This window comes from Lagenorhynchus albirostris, chromosome 19, assembly GCF_949774975.1.
Source record: "Lagenorhynchus albirostris chromosome 19, mLagAlb1.1, whole genome shotgun sequence".
Taxonomy (NCBI): domain Eukaryota; kingdom Metazoa; phylum Chordata; class Mammalia; order Artiodactyla; family Delphinidae; genus Lagenorhynchus; species Lagenorhynchus albirostris.
Window position 1 is genome coordinate 14,768,618 of NC_083113.1, and position 18,722 is coordinate 14,787,339.

General features: G+C 55.0%; 2 protein-coding genes across 3 annotated transcripts; one reads left to right on the plus strand and one right to left on the minus strand.

Annotated features, from left to right (window-relative positions):
• The first annotated feature begins 218 nt into the window (after positions 1 to 218).
• On the plus strand, positions 219 to 14,138 carry RASGRP4 (RAS guanyl releasing protein 4). 2 transcript variants are annotated; one of them, XM_060130462.1, is made up of 19 exons: positions 219 to 335; positions 957 to 1,008; positions 2,484 to 2,537; positions 2,663 to 2,847; positions 3,263 to 3,368; positions 3,492 to 3,554; positions 4,182 to 4,313; positions 4,419 to 4,572; positions 5,659 to 5,832; positions 7,193 to 7,309; positions 8,150 to 8,425; positions 10,006 to 10,086; positions 10,166 to 10,270; positions 10,360 to 10,478; positions 10,589 to 10,733; positions 11,542 to 11,578; positions 11,681 to 11,815; positions 11,938 to 12,050; positions 12,528 to 14,138. In XM_060130462.1, exons 3-19 carry the CDS (start codon positions 2,527 to 2,529, stop codon positions 12,582 to 12,584), a joined length of 2,010 nt encoding a protein of 669 aa, XP_059986445.1. In that variant the 5' UTR covers positions 219 to 335; positions 957 to 1,008; positions 2,484 to 2,526; the 3' UTR covers positions 12,585 to 14,138. The 2 variants fall into 2 exon arrangements, with proteins under 2 accessions (XP_059986445.1, XP_059986446.1); XM_060130463.1 differs by having other exon boundaries at positions 292 to 335; positions 862 to 1,008; positions 10,184 to 10,270.
• Positions 14,139 to 14,159: 21 nt separating this feature from the next.
• FAM98C (family with sequence similarity 98 member C) lies at positions 14,160 to 17,404 on the minus strand. Its single transcript, XM_060130465.1, has 8 exons — positions 17,291 to 17,404; positions 17,042 to 17,190; positions 16,828 to 16,962; positions 16,168 to 16,373; positions 15,854 to 15,931; positions 15,654 to 15,770; positions 15,069 to 15,236; positions 14,160 to 14,513 (listed from the first exon to the last, which is right to left on the minus strand). The coding sequence occupies exons 1-8, from the start codon at positions 17,353 to 17,355 to the stop codon at positions 14,373 to 14,375; spliced, it is 1,059 nt and encodes a 352-aa protein (XP_059986448.1). The 5' UTR covers positions 17,356 to 17,404; the 3' UTR covers positions 14,160 to 14,372.
• Between the last annotated feature and the right edge of the window lie 1,318 nt (positions 17,405 to 18,722).

Genomic DNA, 18,722 nt, shown 5'->3' on the forward strand with positions numbered 1-18,722 from the left:
GAGAATCACGGGTCTGGAGACCGAAAGATGGGGGAGATAGAGAGAGAGTCCGCTGGGTGATTGGGGGTGGGGGCCCGCAGCACCGGAAACCTCAGCCTGAAGGGATCCCCGTGTGGGGGGAGGAGGGACCTTTGGTCTCTCCCCAGCCTCTTCCTTCCCCCTGGCCTGGGGCTGGGTGGGGAGGGGCAGTTCCTCTTTCCTTCCCAAGCACCGAGGAGGCCCCAGCTCCCAAGGGGCTAAGAAGCTGGAGCATTGGTGAGGGGGGGAGGAGCTGAGCCACACTCTTAAAAGACCCCTTCCCCTCAAGGAGGCATGAACAGGAAAGACAGCAAGAGGTGAGGGGACCCTTCTCCAAGAGACCAGGAGCGCCCTACGCCCCTGGGTCTCGCTTGGGCTGCATGGGAAGTTTGGGGAGGTTCTAACCAGGGGCATAGGGTATCGGGCTACTCTCGGGGCAGCAGCCGGAGCAGGGGGCGCCAGGTGGAAAGATGCTTCAGGGAGTCCAGAGCCAGCTCAGGCTGGGGCTGTTTGCTTGGGTGTCTGTGTCTTATCCTTGCTCTTTTGGAATTTGAGCTGCTCTGATCCCATTCTCCCCGTGCCCTTCACGCCCCCATCCTAATTCTGTAGGCTGGGTGTCTCTGTCCTCCCTGGGGTCTTCTTGGCTGCCCCCAGAACTGGAAACTCCAGACTCCTGCAGGGCCCTGCCCCAGGGGAGGGGAGTGTGACGCAGGGCAAGGCGGCTCCCCCGGCAGCGTCTTAAGCAACTCCTGGCTGCTCCAGACGCTGCAGGGGGCAGAGAGTCCGAAGGTAAGGGCTTAGCAGCTGGCTATACCAGCAGGTTCTGCCTTCCTGTCCTCACAGGGGCCATGGTGGCTGGGTCCATAGCCTAGGCAGCTCCTTCTGCCTCCCCCAGCATGTCTTTGATAGGCAAAGTGTCCCCTCCCTATAATCTCCAGGAGTTTACTGGTGGAGACCTGGCTGCCTCATTTTCTGGCTGTGTGACCTTAGGTAAGTCACTTACCCGCTCTGTGCCTCAGTTTCTTCTTCTGTCAATAGAATAATCAGTCCCTTCTCAGAGGGACGCATGAGTCCTCGATGGTACAGTCTAGACCTGTGGTTCTCAAGCTTGGGCACACATCAGGACCACCTGGAGGGCTTCTAAAACACAGGCTGCTGGCCCACCTTCAAGGTGTCTGATTCTGTAGGTCTGGGGCGGGGCCTAAGAATTTGTATTTCTCTCAAGTTCCCAGGTGATGCTGTTGGGATTGGTTGGGGACCATGTTTTGGGAACCCCTAAACTAGATAGATGCTCAACCCTCTGCCCGGTACACATCCAGTGCTCAGTAATGCCAGCTGTTACTCAACAACATTCAAAATGATTACCGAGCTTTTAGGATGCACCAGGGACATGGCAGTGCCCTTGTTATGGGGGTCTCCCGATTTCTGGTTTCACCCCCATTCCCCAGGCCTTGCTTCTAGTTTGCTCCATCACATTCTTTCTCTGCATCTCAAATTTAACTTTCTCACCTCTGGCCACTTAAGGGCCTAAGCAAACTAAATCCCTTAGTTAGCACTTTTGAAGAGCAAGGCATTGAATGTTCATAATAAATTCTTGGGGAAGGTCTGAAGACGACCCTCATTTTTCACATGAGGAAACTGAGGTCCAAAGAAATTATGTGATTAACACAAAGTCTCACCAGCCAGCATAAATTTCTCCAGCCCAGTTCTGTCTGACTCTTGTGGAAGCCAAGGCCTTCTGCCTGGATTCTGCTCCCTCCTTCCTCCACCATCCCTGTCTCTCCATTACCCTCTTTCCCCAACTGGAACAGGAGCCTTGGGGAGGCACAGGGCAGAGCGAGGGTTATTTTTAAACTTTCCTTGAAGCTGCCTCAGCCCCAGGGACCGCACCCAGCTCTGAAGGGCTCTGGTGAGGCTACTTTGCACCTGTATCTTCTCTCCAGGCTCCAAATCTAGGGACCCAGGCTTGCAGCTAAGACTCCAGTCCCACCGAAAGGCTGGCTTGGGGGAGGGGTCTGTCACCTTAGTAGCGGTCAAGGTGGGGGAGGAGGGAGAGATGGAATCTCAGGGGTCTGCTTCTCTCATGAGGGCTGGAGGGAGGAGGGGGAGGTGTTGGAAAGCAAAGGGGAATTCTGAGGCGTATCCCTGAAGGCAGAACCTCCCATGATTCCCCCTGGGGAGGATAAGAATAATTCTGGGGGTGTTCTCCTATGATTCCCTGGGAGGTCAGGAGTAACCCATCTGCCAACAGGAAGTCTCTCCCATGATGTCTTGGGGCCATACAGTCAAGGGGAATTGGGGGACAATGCCTGGAGGGGAGAGTTCTTATGATTCCTGGAGGGTCTTTAGTAGTCCTGGGGCTCTTCTCCCATGATTCGCCGGGGGCAGTGGTTCAGGGTAGTCCTAGGGTTTTCCCCCCTGATTCCCTGAAGAGGACAGGCGTGACCCTTGGGGTTTTCTTGTAGGAGAAGCCTCCCATGATCTGGACTACTCCTGGGGTTTTCTCCTATGGAACCACGGTAGGTCAGGACTAATGCTAGGACCTTGCCTTTAGGATGCCTTGGGGCTTTGGGGTCAAGAAGAATTCTGGGGGGTCTGCCTCAAGGAAGGGGCTCCCATGATTCCCCAGGGAATGTGTCCACAGGAAGTCCTACCAGGAATGCCCGGGGAAGACAGGGGGCCGGGGCCGGCCCCGACAGGCCCGCCGCCGCAAGACGTGCCCCAGCCCCCGGGAAATCAGCAAGGTCATGGCTTCCATGGCTCTGGGTATGCTGAATGAGGGCGGCTGCAGTGAAGATGACCTGCTGGAGAAATGCATTCAGTCTTTCGGTGAGTGTCCCCTCCCTGGCCAGCCTCCCCAGTCCTGAGGCTGGGCCAAGCACCCACCTCTCTCTGGGCTCAACTTGAGGGGCATAAAATAGAGGCAGGCGTATGTGGAATGACTCTCAATCACTACAGCAGAAGTAAGAGAGACACCTACCTGCGCTTCTTTTTCCTGAGCCGCGGGGGGAGGGGTCTGATACTATTTCCATCTTCAGTATGACTTGCCAGGGACGGTGCTGGTCCATGCACGGTACAGACAAGGAAACTGGAGCACAAGGAGGCCGGCTTGTCTGCCCAAGTTCATACATGGAGTCACTGGTAGAGCTGGGGTTTGAACCAGGCTGTCCAACAGGCTCTGGAAGCTGTACAGTCCATTGCCCAGGGGCCATTCTGACACAGTGTCCCCTTCTCCTGTCTTCAGACTCGGCTGGCAGCCTGCGCCGTGGGGACCACATTCTCAACATGGTACTTGCCATGCACAACTGGGTGCTGCCTTCTGCCCACCTTGCTGCCCGTCTGCTGACCTTATATCCTCCGGGGGCCATGAGCAGTGGGTGGAGGACGGAGGGTGGAGATGAGAGAGCCTGGTGGGGACGGGGTGAGCAGGCAGGTCTGAGATGCTGGATAACAGAACCTTGACTGGAACTTAAGTACCAGGAGGCCACAGGGAGCACACAGGAGCTGAGGAGGCTGCAGATCTGTCACCTGGTCAGGTAGGCCTGGGCCAAGACCTACACTCCCATGACCCAAGATCCTCACCCTACTGCCCCCCCCCAAAATAAACCACTTCCCAGAGACTACCCAGTCCTGCTCCTGCAAATCCAACTCTGAGAATCCCCTGGCTTGGTCCCTAAAACCTCCCAGTTCTCTTCCTTAGAACCCTCACCTTTTAGAGACCCCTGACCAGATCCTATGGACCCTCTCCCAGCTGGTACCCCAAGACGTCCAGCTCAGATTCCTAAAACCCCAACCTCCCATATACCCCAGCCTAGTTTCTAAGACCCCCCTCACCCTGTTCCCCCAAAATCTCACCCCTAGAGGCCCCCAACCTAGTTCCTGAGACCCATGCCCACTACCCTGCTTCCTAGCCATCCCACTTCCAAGAGATTGCCCAGTCCATCTGCCATAGATCCCTCAGCCTGTGTTAAGAGGCCCCCAGTCCTACTCCCAGAGATCCTCCCAGCCTGGTGCCTCTCTGAACCCTGGCCTTCCAGACACCCCCTGCACACATTTAGAGACGCCCCCAAGCCCAGCACCTAGAGATCCCCCAGCCCAAGAGACCCCTTTCAGAGACCTGCCTCACCCCCAGCCTCATTCCACCATCTCTAAACCACCCTCAGGTACTGGCTGACCCAACACCCTGAGACAGTGCATCAGGAGCCCCAGTTAGAAGAGGTTATAGGTCGCTTCTGGGCCACTGTGGAACAGGAGGGTAACGCAACCCAGCGGAGGCTGGGAGACTCCGCGAACCTGTGAGTCAGTCCCTTCCCCTTCCCTCCCACCCCCACTCTGCCTTCTGCCTCCACACTCCCACACCGTCCACCCCAGCTCCTCCCCCTGCCTCTCTTTGCCCCCAGGCTGAGCCCTGGTGGCCCTGGCCCCCCTCCCCCCCTAAGCAGCCCAGGCCTGGGCAAAAAGCGCAAAGTGTCCTTGCTTTTCGACCACCTGGAGACCGAGGAGCTGGCAGAGCACCTCACTTACCTGGAGTTCCGGTCCTTCCAGGCTATCACGGTAAGGACGCCCACCTGGGGAGGGCTTGGGGTGGGCTGAGGCCTGGCTGGGGCCAGGCAGGACTGAGAGGACCCAAACTGTCAAACTTGGGTGCTAGAGGGTCCAGGAAAAGGAGTTAAGCTGGCTGAGCACAGAGCCCCGGGTTCAAATCCCATCAGCCCCTTCCTACCTGTGTAATTTTGAACTAGTTTCTCAACCTCTCTGGGACTCAGTTTTCTCATGTGTAAAAAGGAGGTCATACTATTTCATTGGCAGGTTGGGGAAATTAATATGTCCATTTAAAAATGCTCGTCACAGTGCCTGGCACATAGTAAGTGCTCAAAATATTTTATTAATTGTTCATTTATTTGAGAAGCATTTAAATTCACTGTGCCTCAGCCCGTTATCTGTAAAAGGGGGACTTAGCTCCTGCCTCATAGGATCAGCGCCTGGTCCAGAGTAAATGCTCTATAGTTGAACCATTTGAAATTGCCATGTTTTGACATATTTAACCTACCCAAATTGTAATTTCAAATGCTTCAACCTATATATAAGCGTTTAGCTATTGCCATCTTGCCATCATCGTTTTGAGGGTAGTTGGGGATCTGGTTCCTTAATGGGAAAATTTCCTGATTGTACACACACACACACACACACACACACAGTGCAGTGGATGTGGGTATGTAATGTTGACTCCTTGAGCAGAATAAATGGAAGTTAGTTTCGTGTCCTCTTCACCACCCTTCCCTTTGCTGACTATATACCAGTCAGGTATACAGTTAAGAGCAATAGACTGGCTTCCCTCCCTGACTCGGGCCTGTGTGACCCTGGGCAAATTACTTAGCCTCTCTGTGCCTCAATGACCTCATCTCTAAAATGGGAATAATATAGTATTCACTTCATAGACTTGTGAGGCTATGAGGAAGGGCTCAGAATAGTACCCAACTTTCTTTAAACATTTCTCCTCAGATGGGAGAGGGCCATGGTGACCTCAGGGACATGTGATGGCCGGGCTAGGACGTCAGAGGTCGTGACTGCTTGGGGGATGGCGTGTGAGGGGCAGAGCCTGAGAGCGAGGGCCCACCCTGACACCTACCTCACCCCCAGCCCCAGGACCTGCGGGGCTACGTTTTGCAGGGCTCCGTGCGGGGCTGCCCGGCCCTGGAGGGATCCGTAGGTCTCAGCAACAGCGTGTCCCGCTGGGTGCAGGTCATGGTGCTGAGCCGCCCCGGGCCTGCACAGCGCGGGCAGGTGCTGGACAAGTTCATCCACGTGGCACAGGTGAGGTCCGCCCCGCCGCTCTGCCCACTTTCTGAGCACCTGCCCCGCGGGGCTCCCGGGCGGTGACGTCACCATATCGTGGCCCCTCCCGAACGCATCACGCCCCACCCTGCCCGCGGCCCCGCGGCCCCCGTCCTGTCGTTTTAACCCGGGACTGTGACGGCACTTCTTCCCTGGCCTTGATTTCACCACGTCCAACCCGCCCTGGCCCCACTCCTTGGTCCCAGACGTGGCAGTTGACGACGTTCCTCCTGACCCCGTCTCACAAGCCCAGTGCCCGAATATTCTATCCGCAGGGCAATGAAAGAGGAGACTCTTTCTTGCCCGCACCTTTGCGTCAAACTCTACCCCGTCCCTAGGCCCCAGCTGTCCCTTTAGGACAGTGACAGCATCCGACCCCATCACTTCAGGTCTCCCTTGGCCCGCCCTTTCTCTTCACCTTCCCCCCTTTCCCTTCCCCCCTCCCCTTCCCCCTCCTTTCCAGCTATGTTCCCTCCCTTCTGGAGAAAAGGGAAGCCCGCTTTCCCCCAGCGTGGCCACGCCCCTTTGCGTACTTCCTCGCAGACCACGCCCTGCCTCTGGCGTCTTCCATCTCCTTGCTTCCCCTGTCCCGCACGACAGACCAGGGTGTCCTGGCATCTACACGGGGTCTCCCCGGTCTGAGCGTCTTCCATTCCTTCCTGGCACCCAACAACCTTCTCCCCCAGCAACCTCCGCTCTTCAAACCTGAGAAAGGGGAGGGCTGACCCCACACCTGTCTCTTATATCTACCTGACCCCTCCGTATCACTCTGGACGATTTCACCTCTGCCTAGCTCCCAACTCCTGCCCAGAACCCAGGCCTTCTGGTCTCCCCTCACCTGGCTGGCTCCCAGTGCAGAGGCCGCCTAGTTGTCTGACACCCTAACGTCTGTCTGCATCCTCCACACCTGCCTGACACAGACCTGTTGAGTCCCCAAACCCGTCCAACACCCCATACTTGCCTGACTCCCCCCACTTTTTTTTTTGGCCATACCACGTGGCATGCGGGATAATAGTTCTCCCACCAGAGCTCCAGCTCATGCCCCGGCAGTGGAAGTACACGCTGAGTCCTAACCACTGGACCGCCAGGGAAGTCCCTGACTCCCCCCACTTCTCTCTGACCTAACATTAGTCTATCATCTGCCTGACCTCCGTGTGATGCCCACATACCTGCTTGTGGCCCACTCCTGCCTGACACATCTCACCTGTCTGATGCCTGCACTGGCCCATCCCCACACATGCCTGAGACCCCAACTCAATGGGGATGCTGTCATTTGAACCCCCAATTTGCCTGTCCTCCATGTGGTGCCCACCACTTCTGCATCACCCTCCCTTCCTAGAGGCTCCTCCAGCTGCAGAATTTCAACACGCTGATGGCAGTCACTGGGGGCCTGTGTCATAGCGCCATCTCCAGACTCAAGGACTCCCACACCCACCTGAGCCCTGACAGCACCAAGGTGAAGTCCCACTGCCCTCCCCAAAGTTCCAGTGGTCAATTATCCTGAACCCACACACTTTTCCCCAGCCCCCTCTGTCCCTTCCCAGGGGCCCTGGAGCCACCCAGAGACCTTTTGCTCCTCCAAATCCGACAGACCCCCAGGCTTTGTCCTCCTCTGTCATTCTTCCTCCCTCCTCATCCGTGGTGCTGACCTCTCTCTACTGTGTGTCTGGTCCTGAGCAGGACTGGAGGGAGGCAGATAAGAGACGCTAGCAGAGAACTTGCAGTCCAGGTGGGGAGTGAAATGATGCCCCCAGGGATGCCAACATTTGGGCCACCCATGGGAGGAGCATGGGTTGGGGGTGTCCTGAAAGTGTCTAAGGAGAGTGAGTCATTCATGAGTCTGGTGTGTGCCTGAGGTCAGGATGTGGCAGGATATTGGGCTGGAGATGCCGGGGCAGGGGGCGGGGGGAGATCCTGTTGAGCCTTTTGCAAGCTCAGCTAAGGTGTCTGGGCTTTATCTAGAGGGCAGTGGGGAGCTAGGAAGCGTCTGGGAATGCTGAGAGCACCCATGATCAGATTTGGGTTTTTGAAAAACCACTCTAGCCTGGGGAATGGGAGACAGTGGGGCCTTTCTGAGATGGGGGCCCAAGTGGAAGAGCAGTCTGGGGAGATGCTGAAGCCAATGTGGGACATGGAGGGGCTTGGGGAGAGGTCCAAAATGCCATTGGGCCCCTGGGGGGTCCAGAGCCACACAGGACGCTGCTAGATACTCCCCTTCAAGGAGCTAGGGGAACAGAACTGGCCTCCCCGATTACATGCTGCTCCCCCCCAAAAGAAACATGCCCCTCCCACACAGGCCCTGCTGGAGCTGACTGAGCTCCTTGCTGCCCACAACAACTACGCCTGTTACCGCCGCACCTGGGCTGGCTGCACCGGCTTCCGGCTGCCTGTACTGGGTGTGCATCTCAAGGATCTGGTGTCCCTGCACGAGGCACAGCCTGACAGGTTGCCTGACGGCCGCCTGCACCTACCCAAGCTCAACAGCCTCTACCTGCGGCTGCAGGAGCTGGCAGCCCTCCAGAGGCAACACCCCCCCTGCAGTGCCAAGGAGGACCTACTGCATCTGCTCACGGTGAGCTGCCCTGAGCTGCCCAGGCTGAGCTCCCAGAGGCTGCACCTGCGGGGTACTGAGATTTAGGGTCCTGGGTGGGTGAGGGTCAGGATAGAATAGTAGAATAGCACTGGAATGCATGGGCTTTGGAGCCAGAGCTTCTAGGGGTTTTTTTGTTTTTGTTTTTTTTCTGTGTGGTCTTGGGCAAGTCACTTAACCCCTCAGCCTCAGTTTCCTTAACTACAAAATGGGAATACAAATAGGACCTACTTCAGAGAGTGGTTGAAAAGAATCAGTAATATCATTCATATAAATATCATTCATATAATTCACATAAAGTACTTAAAATAGTATCTGGAACACAGTGAGCTCTATATAAGTGATGCGTTTTTCCCCCAGTTCCCCCAGCAACTCAAGTATCCATCGATCTGAGCTCCAGAATTGCTTCGGGCTTTTGCGCTCCTGAACTCCAAGGTTCTGAGCTTCTCATGCCACTAGTCCAAAATTCCAAGCTTTAACATATCCAGGAATCTAAGCAAAAAGCTAATAACAGTTACTGACCACTTATTATGTGCCAGGCACCATGTTTAACAGTCCCCAGAGAGCACTTCATTCCATCCTCACAACCCTACGAGGAGGGGACCCTTATTGTGTCCATTCTACAGACTGAGAAACTGAGACCCACAGAGGTGAGGTCACTTGCCCCCTGTCCCACAGCAGGCCAGCTTCAGAACATGTATTAACTATCACACTATGTCCTAAGACTGCAAGTGTGAGATTCTGGCTATATTTTATTTTACATAGACAGATAGATAGGTAGATAGATGATAGATAGATAATAGAGATAGAGAGGTAGAGATATATATATTTCATTCTAAAGAGCTATAAATTGAGAGAGACTGGGATTCTGAGGACCAGGTAGTCTAAGACTGAAAAGCTGACTTTCAGATCCTAAGACAGGACCACCAGCAAATTGAAAATGTGGAGCTCCTTGTTTGAAATTATTAAGAATTTCAAGATGGTGACAGCAGGGCATTAAATGAAGTGGAGGCCCCTCTAAGTGTGAGGCCTGCCTGTGAAGCTGGTCCTGCCCCAGAATGATTGGTGCCTAAGCTGCTATGCTATGCTGACCCTAAGAGGCCATCAGCCCAAATATTTATTGAGCACCTGCTGTGAGCCAGGCACTACTTTAGGCACTTAGGCTCACAGCAGTGTGGTGCAACATCAGAGAAAAATTGCTGTCTTGTGGGGCTGACTTCCTAGTGGGGGAGATAGCCAGTGAAAAAAGTAAATAAGTAAATCATATGGTCTTTTAGATAAAAAGTGCTATAGAGAAAATTAAAGCAGAAACAGGCATGGAAAGTGACAGGGGTTTGCAATTTTAAATAGGATCAAAAGAGCCTCGGTGACAAGATGGTGTTTCTGGTCTAGGGGACCAGCGGTGTGCAGCACGAAGTGGGGCTCAGTGGGAGAGAGGACCATGGGGGTCCCAGGGAAGAGGGGCTTTGGAAAGAGGAGGAGATTGGGGGTCCAGGCAGGCATGGGCTGTAGGTAGGAGGACAGAGACAAGGAGGGTCCGTAACGCCCTGCCCATCCTCCAGCTTTCCCTGGATCTCTTCTACACGGAGGACGAGATCTATGAGCTTTCTTATGCCCGGGAGCCCCGCTGTCCCAAGAGTCTGGTGAGACCCCAGCCCTGACCTCTGACCTCCAGCCCAAGCCTCTGCAATGACTAACTGTGACCCTCTGTCCCTGCCCCAGCCACCCTCCCCCTTCCAGGTGCCCCTGGTGGTGCAGTGGGCCCCTGGCGTGACGCCCAAGCCCGACAGGGTCACGCTGGGTCGGCACGTGGAGCAGCTGGTGGAGGTGAGGAGGAGCCCTGGGCGGGAGGAGGGATCTAAGGCCCTGGGGCCTCTGACTCGGCCTGACTCTCCCCTTCCCACGCTCCTCCGAAGTCTGTGTTCAAGAACTATGACCCCGAAGGCCGAGGCACCATCTCTCAGGAGGACTTTGAGCGACTCTCAGGCAACTTCCCCTTCGCCTGCCACGGGCTTCACCCACCCCCCCGCCAGGGGTAGGTGCTCCCGACTCCTGGGTTCCCTTAAGACGAGGACCTGGGGTATCCAGGACTCCTGGGTCTGGGAGAAATGGGCCAGTCCTGCTGAAGCGCAGTCTCTCCCCCAGGAGTGGCTCCTTCAGCCGAGAGGAGCTGACAGGGTACCTGCTCCAGGCCAGCGCCATCTGCTCCAAGCTGGGCCTGACCTTCCTGCACACCTTCCAGGAGGTCACCTTCCGCAAGCCCACCTTCTGTGGCATCTGCAGCGGCTTCGTGAGCACTCCGCCTGCTGTCACCCTGAGGGACCCCTGGAGCGCCCTAACTCCTCACAGCCTGGGCTGGAAAAGCCAGGCCTGCCCTGGAGCACGCATGGTCACCAAGCCCCGGATAATCCCCAAATTCCAGAAAAGCCTCTAGCCTCAAATAATCCCTGTATTTCACAGCAACCCTAAACAATGGATATTCCCTACATCTTGGATAATTCTGAAGTCTAGATACTGCTCGATTCCCAGACAATCTCCATCCTGGATAACTGCCAAACCCTGGAGAATCTACAAACACGAGTAGATTATCTCCAAGCAGAATCAATCTCCAAGTCTCTAGACCCCAGATAATTCAAACCCTGGATAATTTCCAAATTCAGGGTATCCTCAAACTCTGTATAAGGGACAAATCTCTCAATCTCAAACCAAGACCAATTCACAAACCTTGGATTACTTTCCGAATTTACTTTTTCATTCATTTTTTCATTCATAAATATATACTGGGCACCAGCTGTGTGCCCGGCACAGTTATAGGCTCTGGGTGGGTGGGAGCACAGGAGGAAACAGAACAGACACAATCCCTGCCCATAGAATTTATGCTTTATTAATTCCAAATTTTGTCCAATTCTCATATCACAGATGACTTTCCAAACCTGAGATAACCTCCTAATTCCTTTAGTCTCCCAGATCCCACATAAGCCTCTAGCCTTGAAAACTTCCAAAACCTGAATTGTTTCCTCCAGACAGACCCCAGCCCCACCCCAATCACAGCCCTCCTTCCCCTAGCCTAGGTAACCTATTCTGCTTTCTCTTCCCAGCTTTGGGGTGTCACCAAGCAAGGCTACCGCTGTCGGGGTGAGCAGGGCATGGGTAGGGGGAGGGAATCCAGGACCCGCGGGCTGGAAGAATAGAGGACACAGACTGGGCCTCTGGCACTAACCTCTGAATTTCCCCCAGACTGTGGGCTGTGTTGCCACAAACACTGCAGAGACCAAGTGAAGGTGGAGTGTAAGAAGAGGCCAGGGGCCAAGGGCGACGTGAGCCCCCCAGAAGCCCCTGTCCCACCCACACCAGTTCCCCATGCCGGCTGTGGTAAGACCCAGGGTGTAGCAGTCCTGGGAAGGGGGCCTGGTGGATGGATGGGGATTAACTCCAAGGTCCTGAGGTCTTTCCTACCGCACCCACACCCCTCCCGTCCACAACCCCACGAACAGGCTCCGAGGACAATCTCTCCTACACGCTATCCCTGGGACCTGAGACTGGGTGGCACGTTTGCCATGCTTGGACCCAGACAGAACCCTCACATCCCTCCTGGGAACCAGAGACGGTGAGGAGGAGCTGCCCCTACCCACAACTGGATACAGGGAGACCAGCCTATTTGCCTGGGGGAGCCCAGACAGATTTGGGGAAGCATAGGAAAGTTAAAATATGCAAAAGTCCTCAATTGCTTGGGTAGGAGGGCATAGATAGTGGTTAATTTTTAATGTTGATAGAAAAATAGGAATTACAGTATGTTGTGGGGAGGGGAAGGGGTAGCCACTAGTAGAAAAGAAAAGGGAGTTTAGGAAGAAAAAAAGAAAGACAACTATAAGATGGCTAGAATAAGGCCAAATATATCAGACACTAATGGTGGAATAAATACCACGATTCAAAAGTGGGGACTCTCAGATTGAGCTAAAAGAAAATCCAGAGGGGACATTCATCCATCCACTTTAACAAGTCTGGGTGAGGCTCTCCCCCTGCAGTGAACCGTCTCCTGGACATCGTACACTTCCCACATCACCCAGTGTCTTCCTCCTTCCAGGTCCCTCTGCCAGCGACGGCCCCATCACCCACCCGGTCCTCCAAGCTGAGTTCCTAGACGTTGCCTTGGTCTGCTCTCTCCCCACTCCCTCCACCAGAGTCAGTCTGGAGTCCTATTATTCGGCCTCCAGGCCTCCAGCAGAACCCCCCAAAGGCATCGCCTCCTTCCCATCCACACTGCCTTTGTTGAAGCATCCGTCATCTTTTACTCCGAAAGAAAGTTACTTTCTTCTTTTGCATCAGAGTGGCTATTAATCGTACTCCCTTTTCTTGCATTTAATATCTGTGCAGCTCTGTGTTGGATACATTTAGACCTAGGCATCATCTCGCCACCTCCTTAAATCTCCATTTTACAGATGAGGAAACAGGCTCAGTGAAGTTAAACTGCTCACCCAAGGTGGCAGAACTCCTAAGTGCTGGAGACAGGACTCACACCCAGGCTTGCCTGCCTCTAAAATGGAAGATACTGACCAATATGCTACACTGATGTCAGCATGGATCAGGAGGGGGATGGTACAGGGTGGGTAAAGTTCCAAACTCTGGAGTTCCAGAGATGGGAGAGAAGGCCAGAGAAAGGGTGGAACAGGGAGGTAGCCTGTGAACACCTGAGTCCAATCACATCCCTCCTCTGCTCAGAGCCCTCCCATGGCTTCATCTCACTCAGGGGAAAAGCCAGCGTTCTCACTGTGGCCCACCCCTCATGGTCTGCCCCCATCACCTCTCCCACCTCCCCTCTCACCACTCACCCCCTCACTCATCCTGCTTCAGCTACACTGGCCTCCGATGGTCCCTGATCATGCCCCAAAATACTCCTACCTCAGGGCCTTTGCACTGGACACTCCCTCTGTCAGGAAGGGAAGGCTCTTCCCCAGAGGTCCACATGGCTCCCTCTTTGGGACTTAGCTCAAGTACCCACCTTCTCAGAGAGGCCTCCCCTGATCATGCATAAAGTTGCAATCCCGCCATGGTCCCAATCCTGCCTTCTTGCTTTATTTCTCTCCAAAGCCCTTTCCCCATCTGACAAACTAAACTTTCTCGTCTGCCCTTCCTCACCAGAAAGGTCAGCTCCGGGAGACCAGCGGTTATTATTATCTGTAACCCCAATGCCTAGCACATGGCTGGCACATGGTGGGCACCTGACAGATGTTTGCCCGATGCCTGCATGTCTCCTCCCCCATGCCCACTGGGAGGGAAAGATGTTGCTGAAGAGCAAAGGGCTTTAAAGGTCAGAGCAGCAGGGGCCTGTTCAGACCCAGGGGACAGAGACCCCCTACCTTTCCTCAAACCTGAGCACCCCTGACCTGGCCCCCACAGAGATAGGTCCTAGGGCTGTCATAAATTAAATTTAGGACTTCCCTGGTGGCGCATTGGTTAAGAATCCGCCTGCCAATGCAGGGGACACAGGTTCGATCCCTGGTCTGGGAAGATCCCACAGGCCGCGGGAGCAACTAAGCCTGTGTGCCACAACTACTGAGCCTGCACTCTAGAGCCCACGAGCCACAACTACTGGGCCCGAGTGCCACAACTACTGAAGCCCGTGCACCTAGAGCCCATGCTCTGCAATAAGAGAAGCCACCGCAGTGAGAAGGCCACGCGCAGCAACGGAGACCTAACACAGACAAAAATAAATAAATAAATTTTAAAAAATTAATTAATTGAATTTATTTTCCAGAGAACATGGTCCTTGGTGTTGAATGGTAGATGTGGGGAGGACATTTGGGACCTGAGGAACAGGGGATATGGGGCTGGGGTGCCAGGTGCCAAGAGAAACCCTCACAGTGACTCCTCAGAGATTATCAATGTCAGCACCTCATGAAGGACCCCTCCTCCAACCACCAGTCCCCCTTTACTTCTTCTTCTTGCGGCCCCAGCACTGGTGGCCTGCCTTCCGCCCGCCTCTGTCCTCTCTTCTGCTCTGCCAGCTGGGCATGGGAGCCTCCAGCTCATTTGGGCGGCCCCCCCGGTCTGGAACGCTGCCCATAAGCACCTGAGAGGTGATTAGACTTGAGTTGCAGAGAAGAAAAATATCTTGGACAAGGGGGCTAGAGAGCCAAGAGAACAGCATGAGGTTGAAAAAGGAAGGGCAGATGCTGGGACTTCCTTGGTGGTCCAGTGGTTAACACTCCTTACTCCCAATGCAGGCTAAATACGTAATCATTTGAACAGAGGGTAGTTTTGCTTTAAAAATGGTTAAAACCCAATGCAGCGGACAGGGTGAGTGGTGGGAGAGGATTCTAAGCCAAAGCAGGAGAGGTGGGCAGGGCCTCAGTAAATAGGTAGACTTTGTTCTGAAGGCACTGGGGAGCCATAGAAGTGTTTTGAGCTAGGGAGGGACATGGTCAGATGTTTGAGTTAGAAACATCCTTCTAACTGCCATGTGGAGGGGGCAGATTAGAGGTTGTGAGTCCAGAGGCCAGGAACCCAAGGAGAAGGCGAGAGCAGGAGCCCAGGCAGAAGAGGACAAGGTTTGTACAAGCAAAGGCTAAAAGGCCAGTTTGAAGGCCAAGGATGCTGGGGCCCTTCCCCATCCCCAGGTGTTCACCTTGTGGATAGCACAGCAGGTCCCTCGGCGGGCAGTCTTGCTGGTGGCTGGGACAAGGCGTGACAGGTCAGCTCGAGCAGCCAGGACGTGTGCAATGGAGACATCCGATTCTGGGGTCAGAGCCTCTCGAATTGGGATCAGCACTGCCTTCATGGCCTCTCCTTGGGCCTAGTGAGTAGGGGTAGACATGGAGAACGTGCCCACGAGACCTCCCCAGATGGGATCTGTAATCTTGAAAGCATCTCTTCCTGTCTCGGGGCCTCACTTCCCACATCTTTTTTTCTTTTTTAATATTTCATTATGTTTCTTGTTTGGTTGCTTTATCGAAGTATAGTTGATTTACAATGTTGTGCACTTCCCACATCTTTTAGTAAGGAGTATTGCTCTAAATACACTCCCAGATCAGACCAGGGAATTCCCTGAGATTCCAGACCCCCAAACCTCACAAGATTCTAAAATGTCCTGGGCCTCAGAACCAGCAAGACCCCCAAACCTCACAAGATTCTAAAATGTCCCTGGCCCTCATGTCTCCTCCCTGCAGCTGCAGCCTTCACAACTGCTCCTGCCTTGGTCTTCTGCCCACACCTCTGCCCGATCACTCCAGTGGAAAGCAGATGTTGTGAGGTCCAGGCGCTTGAGGAGGAGGCAGCGGCGGCAGCAGTACTGATCTCGCAGGCTTTGGTGCAGAGACTCCAATGCTTCCTGGGGGAAAAGGTCTCAGTCATGCCAGGGGCCCCCCTCACTCCCATCTCTGTTCACATACATACAGCCATACACGGCCTTACCCATCTAGGTGCATCCAGCGGGTAGCTGAGGAGAGGCTTTAGGGACCCTGCGGGCAGGGAAGGCAGCAGCTCTGCGATCTGATGAGAGAAGAAGGAGGCTGGGGTTGACTGGGCAGAAATCGGATAGACTCCTCCGTGGACCCCAGTTCCCCACGACCCTGAGGACCCCGGCCACAGAACCAAGAATGGCAGTCACAGTTCTAGGAAACATCCGTGGCTGTGCACTCCTCCCAGAGCCACTTTTGAAGAGGGGGCTGTCCCCCCTACGAGGAGAGTGAGGTGAGCCGGGTGCGGAGGGGGCTCCAGCCCTCTACCTTGGCATGCAAGTCTCGAAGCAGCTGGCTGGCTGGGGTCCCCGGCATGGGTCTAGGCAGCCCCAGCGCTTGGAGAGTAAGGACCATTTCCTGGACCAAGCCAGATCCCTCCTCTGCTCCCTCCACACCGGACTGCTCAGGGCTGGGATCCAGACGGGACTGCAGGCGGAGGAGGCGAGCAGCCTGGACCTCCGAGCAGAGAAAGCCTAAAAGTAGGGGAAAGGAGCAGTGCAATCAAGGAGGGCTGCCACCCCACCTACCGGGGTCAAAAAGTTCAAGCGGCTTCAAAACCTCCCGCCTCCTAGTTCCGCCCACCTAGAATCCTGCTTCTACCTCCAGAATAAGCCCCACTCACTTCGAGACCCAGCTCCCTCTGCAGATTTTCAAACCCTGCCCACTTCGGAACCTCCTGTCCCGCTCCGTCTAACCCAACCCACGTGAGCTTCAAAACCCACCATCAAAATACTAACCCCGCCCATCGCAGAGCTCTTAGCCTAGCCCAGCGTTCGGACCCCACCCACCTCCGTCCGGCCCTTTTGCTGGTCTCAAAATTCTGACCACGCCCCTTCGGGATCCCGGCTCCCCCTCAACGCGCAGAGCCCGCCCCCCTCGAGGCTGTAGCCTCGCCCACTTCCGCATCCCGGCCAGCCCCCTGCTCACGCAGCAGGCGCAGGCGCACGCCGGGCTCCCGCAGCGAGGCCCCGCAGTTCCCGCCGCAGAGCTTGCGGTCTGGGCAGTGCAACTCCCGCAACAGGCCGGCCAACTGTCGCAGGAATTCCTCCTCGGGAACAGAACCTGCGGGAGGCGGGAGATATCAGGGCGTGGCGGCGCCACCCATGGCTCCGACATTCCCAGCCTCCCGCTCCATGCGTACCGTCGCCGGCGCTCAGCGCCTCCGTGCCCTCCTCTCGCTGCCGCTCCAGGGCACCCAGAGTCGCCAGCTCCGCCGCCAGCCGCGCGCACAGAGCCCTGAAGTCTGGGCACGAGGTTCCCAGCGACGCCGCCCCTGAAAAACCCTCATACCTGCGGCGCGGCCGAGGCAGCGGGAGGGGGTGGGGGAGGTTAGTAGGAATTTCTGAGGGCAAACCTGCCCCTTCCTGCACCCACAGCCCGCTCCCCTTACCCCAGCGCCAGCAGGTCCCGGGCCACCGCGGCCCACTCCCGCTCCTCCGCCTCCACCCCCTCCATGAAACTGTAGCCCCTTCGCCCGGCGCGCGCTCCCCCTGCCGGTCGGTGGGAAGCTCCGCCCCAGGAGTGGCGTGCGCCCCCACCCCCCGTAACTGACCAATCAGCCTCTTCTTGCTAAGGGCCTTCGTCATTTCAATTGGTGCAGAAGGAGGCAGAACCCGCCCCCGGGCTCGCCTCCAGAGCCGAGCAGTAGAGCACCGCCCTTCGGGTAAGCAGTCAGGACACTGGAAACCCCCAGCGGGCGTTCTGAATCCCGGCTGTCGCGACAGACCAGCGATGTCGCTACTGCTGCGACATAGAAGCAACTTCGGCTTCCTTTTCCTCAGCCTCCCTCAAATGCCCTCTGCTTTTAAAGCAACTTTGACCAAGTGTTGTTCTCCCAACTCCTCTCCAAGTCCAGAAACTCTTTCCCTCCTTTCCTACTTAGAGTTGGAATTCTGTCAGGGACCCAGGAATCCCAGCTACACACACACACACACACCAAACCGAGTTAGTCCGTTGGACCTTCACCCCTCTGCCCCCCTGAGCCTTGGAGAGAGGGAGCAGGTGCAATATATTATGGTGATTAAGAGATTGCACCCTAGGAGTGCAATCTTGTCTGCAGGCAAAGGTTAGGATTTGACTCCACCATTCACCACCATTGTGTTCCTGCCAAATTTCTTCACATCTGTGTAATGAGGGTAATAACGCCTACATTTTACAGTTGTTTGTGAGGATTAGTGCTTAGCAGACATCTACGGGGTACTCTATTAAAAATGACTAACATATATTGAGCATTTCGTGTGTGCTACTGGGCTAAGTATCTTATCTCTATTTTATGGAAGAGAAAACTGTGATGCAGAGAGGATGAATCACAGAGTGAATGCATGGTGGTGCCAGGACTCCAAATTCAGATCTGATTCCAAAGTCCGTGCTTTTTACCACTTAACCTATTACTATTGTTATTACTGCTCTTGTTTTTGTAGCTGTTGTTAAAATTATTGTTCCAGGTTTACTCTCTTCCGGACTCTTTTCTGGTCTCCTGTAGTTTCTGTAGTTCTACTGGGAGTGGGAGTGAACTGGGAGTAGAGCCTCAGGGAAGAAAAGGGCCAGAACCTGTTTCTCCAGGGCAGAGCCTACCCTTAATCTGTTTCCTCCATAGTCCTGCGTAGCCCAAGGCTGGGTACTCAGGGGGCATTTGTCGACCTTAATAAAATACTAAAAATTGATCAGGCCAAAGCCTTGGAGTCATAACCTTGACTCTACTCTTTATAGTGTACTCCATATCTAAATTGGTGAACTGGACCTTCAAAACAGATCCAGTATCTTGCCCACTTCTCCCCGCCTCCACTGCTCTCACCCTCGTCCTGTGCACCACTGTCCCCCCT

Excerpts from the sequence above, each read along its gene's own strand:
- RASGRP4 (XM_060130462.1), top strand. Across the intron at positions 7,310-8,149 it reads TGAGCCCTGACAGCACCAAG|GCCCTGCTGGAGCTGACTGA; the intron begins GTGAAGTCCCAC and ends CCTCCCACACAG. Across the intron at positions 10,479-10,588 it reads CACCCACCCCCCCGCCAGGG|GAGTGGCTCCTTCAGCCGAG; the intron begins GTAGGTGCTCCC and ends TCTCTCCCCCAG.
- FAM98C (XM_060130465.1), bottom strand. The coding sequence starts at position 17,355 with ATGGAGGGGGTGGAGGCGGAGGAGCGGGAGTGGGCCGCGGTGGCCCGG. Across the intron at positions 16,963-17,041 it reads GGCGCTGAGCGCCGGCGACG|GTTCTGTTCCCGAGGAGGAA; the intron begins GTACGCATGGAG and ends CGCCTCCCGCAG. Across the intron at positions 16,374-16,827 it reads CGTGCGCCTGCGCCTGCTGC|GCTTTCTCTGCTCGGAGGTC; the intron begins GTGAGCAGGGGG and ends CCCTACTTTTAG.